Genomic DNA, 2,366 nt, shown 5'->3' on the forward strand with positions numbered 1-2,366 from the left:
CTAGAGATAAACTATTGTGGATCGGAGTACTGTACTGTACAGCGTGGAGGATCGAGTAATTAGTACATACTAGCAGTGTATATATGTATGATACTAATATGCACACGTATGATCATGCATCCTACGATTTTTTTTAAAGGATCCCGAAGAGGTAATGCCTCTGTTCCAAGCAGCACCATACCATACAAGAAAAAAAAACTACCCATGGAATTCAACAGTTCCTACAGTCTCTTTTATGGTTGTCATACTCCCTCCGTCTTTTAATAAATCAATTTCTAGAGTTATCAAGTTTTTTTTTAAATTTTACCAAATTTATAGAAAAATACAACAATACTTATGACATCAAATGAACAAATTATAAAAATATATTTCATAGTGTATGTGGTGATATTAATTTGGTGCCATCAATTTTTGTTTCTTTTTTCCATTAGTCAAACTTAGAAAAAAGTTTGACTTGGAACAATTCTAGAAATTGATTTATTATTAGAGACGGTGGAAGTACGTTCATGTTAAATTTCTTTGTAGATTTCTTTACACAGTTATTGATGATCCACCATTGTTATCGATATATGATGCTCCTCTGTTGATCAATCGACCTCTATTGAGGTTATCCCTAAATCTGATTTCCCTCATCTTTTAATTAATTGCACATCTAACTCAGAACTCATTAATGATCGATAAATACATGTATGTTGACCCCGAGAAACTCTGTTGTATATACATACTCATGTAGGTAATAAGTGAACAAATTATTCTTTGGAAAACACAAGATATATAGGCGCATTATTTGCGATTTTTGTTAGAAATATCTATCGGAACTGAGTTAATCCATGATGATTAGCGAATTAATAATTTATAAGTTTGCTATTTATATAAGTTGTACTGTACACCCCCAACAAATAATGATCGACGAATGCTTGCAGAGACGTTACGTACGCACGGACTCCGCAGGCACGCAGAGAATTCTAGGAAGCTTCTGCCGCGAGCGCGCAGCCGGCATGGTACAATGCTCTCGAGTGTTCTTCTCGGGCCACTGCATCTATCCGGCCGTCCGGTCCGGGTCCGGGTCCGGGTCCGGGTCCGGATCCGTCCCACATACAGGCATACAGCATACAGGAAATTATAACTTTACCGACAATATCCAACAACTCAATCTTGTATGCAAGACATTTATTTCTTTGATCAAATTGTTGGCCTTGAAATGATTATCATTGGTCCACCGTCCACGAGAGAGTTAACACACACACACACACATATATATATATATATGTATGTGTGTGTATATATATACACACACACCTACCACTCATGTAAGTAGCAGGTCCGATATATATCCAGGAGCCGGCCGGTAGTCACTCACTGCATGCATACAATTGTACGTAACCCACGCATACATGGCATTCTCATGTGTCCAACTGCATTCGCTCGCTACTTCTTCTTCCGCGCAGACGACGAGGGCTCGTGGTTCCTGAGCATCTCCTGCAGCACCTCGTCGTCGAGGTACTCGAACTCGATCACGTCCCTGCCGCCAGAGCCCTGCTGGGGCTGCTGCTGCTGCCTGGACGAGGAAGACCCGGAGGACCCGGAGCCGCGGGAGGCGGCGGCGTAGACGGCCGCGTCCTCCGGGAAGTTGAGCACGGCGTTGGCGCCGCGCATGGAGTAGGCGGAGCGGTCGTACGCCCTGGCGGCCTCCTCGGCGGTGTCGAAGGTGCCGAGCCAGATGCGGACGCCGTGGCGGCTCGAGTCGCGGATCTCCGCCGCGTACTTGCCCCAGGGCCGCCGCCGCACGCCGCGGTACTTGGTCGGCTCGCCGCCTCCGCCGTCCTTGGACCAGTCGCCGTCCATAGCGACGATGGCGATGGGTGCGGTTGGTGTCAGCAGGTATGTCAACTGATGATAATCGATGTGGCAATCAAATTGCTGGCTAGCTACCTGCAGCCTGCAATTGTGTGTTCTGCAAGCCTTGCGAGGAGTGAATTATATCGATGATAGTAGGGTGGTGGCGGGAGCCGGGATCGGAGGGAGGGAATGGAAGAGGAAGGCGCGCGCGGAGGGAGTTTAAAAGGGCCAGGAAGGTACATGGGAAAGGGATATTGATGGTGGGCCCGGCACGTGCTTGCATTGGTTCCTTCCTTTTGCTTCCAAAAGGAAAAAAATGGATTACAAGATTTCTGCCGCTATTCCACCATATATTTATCATTTCTGCATGCATTAGGTTTATGTGGGGCGGTGAGCGCGGGGGAGGAGAATCACCAGAATTGAACTGAACTATACACTCCCAACTCCCTACGCATGCTTTATGCTAATTATAATATATATAGGTCGAGCATCAATATTCTCTTGATTCGAGAATATAAGACGTTTCA

The 2,366-nt window shown here is 45.7% G+C and overlaps 1 protein-coding gene across 1 annotated transcript; it reads right to left on the reverse strand.

The window, feature by feature from the left end:
• Window positions 1-1,334: 1,334 nt before the first annotated feature.
• Window positions 1,335-1,967, reverse strand: LOC136551488 (ethylene-responsive transcription factor ERF096-like). The gene has a single exon (XM_066543037.1). The coding sequence runs from the start codon at window positions 1,843-1,845 to the stop codon at window positions 1,429-1,431; it is 417 nt and encodes a 138-aa protein (XP_066399134.1). The 5' UTR covers window positions 1,846-1,967; the 3' UTR covers window positions 1,335-1,428.
• Between the last annotated feature and the right edge of the window lie 399 nt (window positions 1,968-2,366).

Source organism: Miscanthus floridulus, chromosome 4 (genome assembly GCF_019320115.1).
Source record: "Miscanthus floridulus cultivar M001 chromosome 4, ASM1932011v1, whole genome shotgun sequence".
Classification (NCBI taxonomy): Eukaryota; Viridiplantae; Streptophyta; class Magnoliopsida; order Poales; family Poaceae; genus Miscanthus; species Miscanthus floridulus.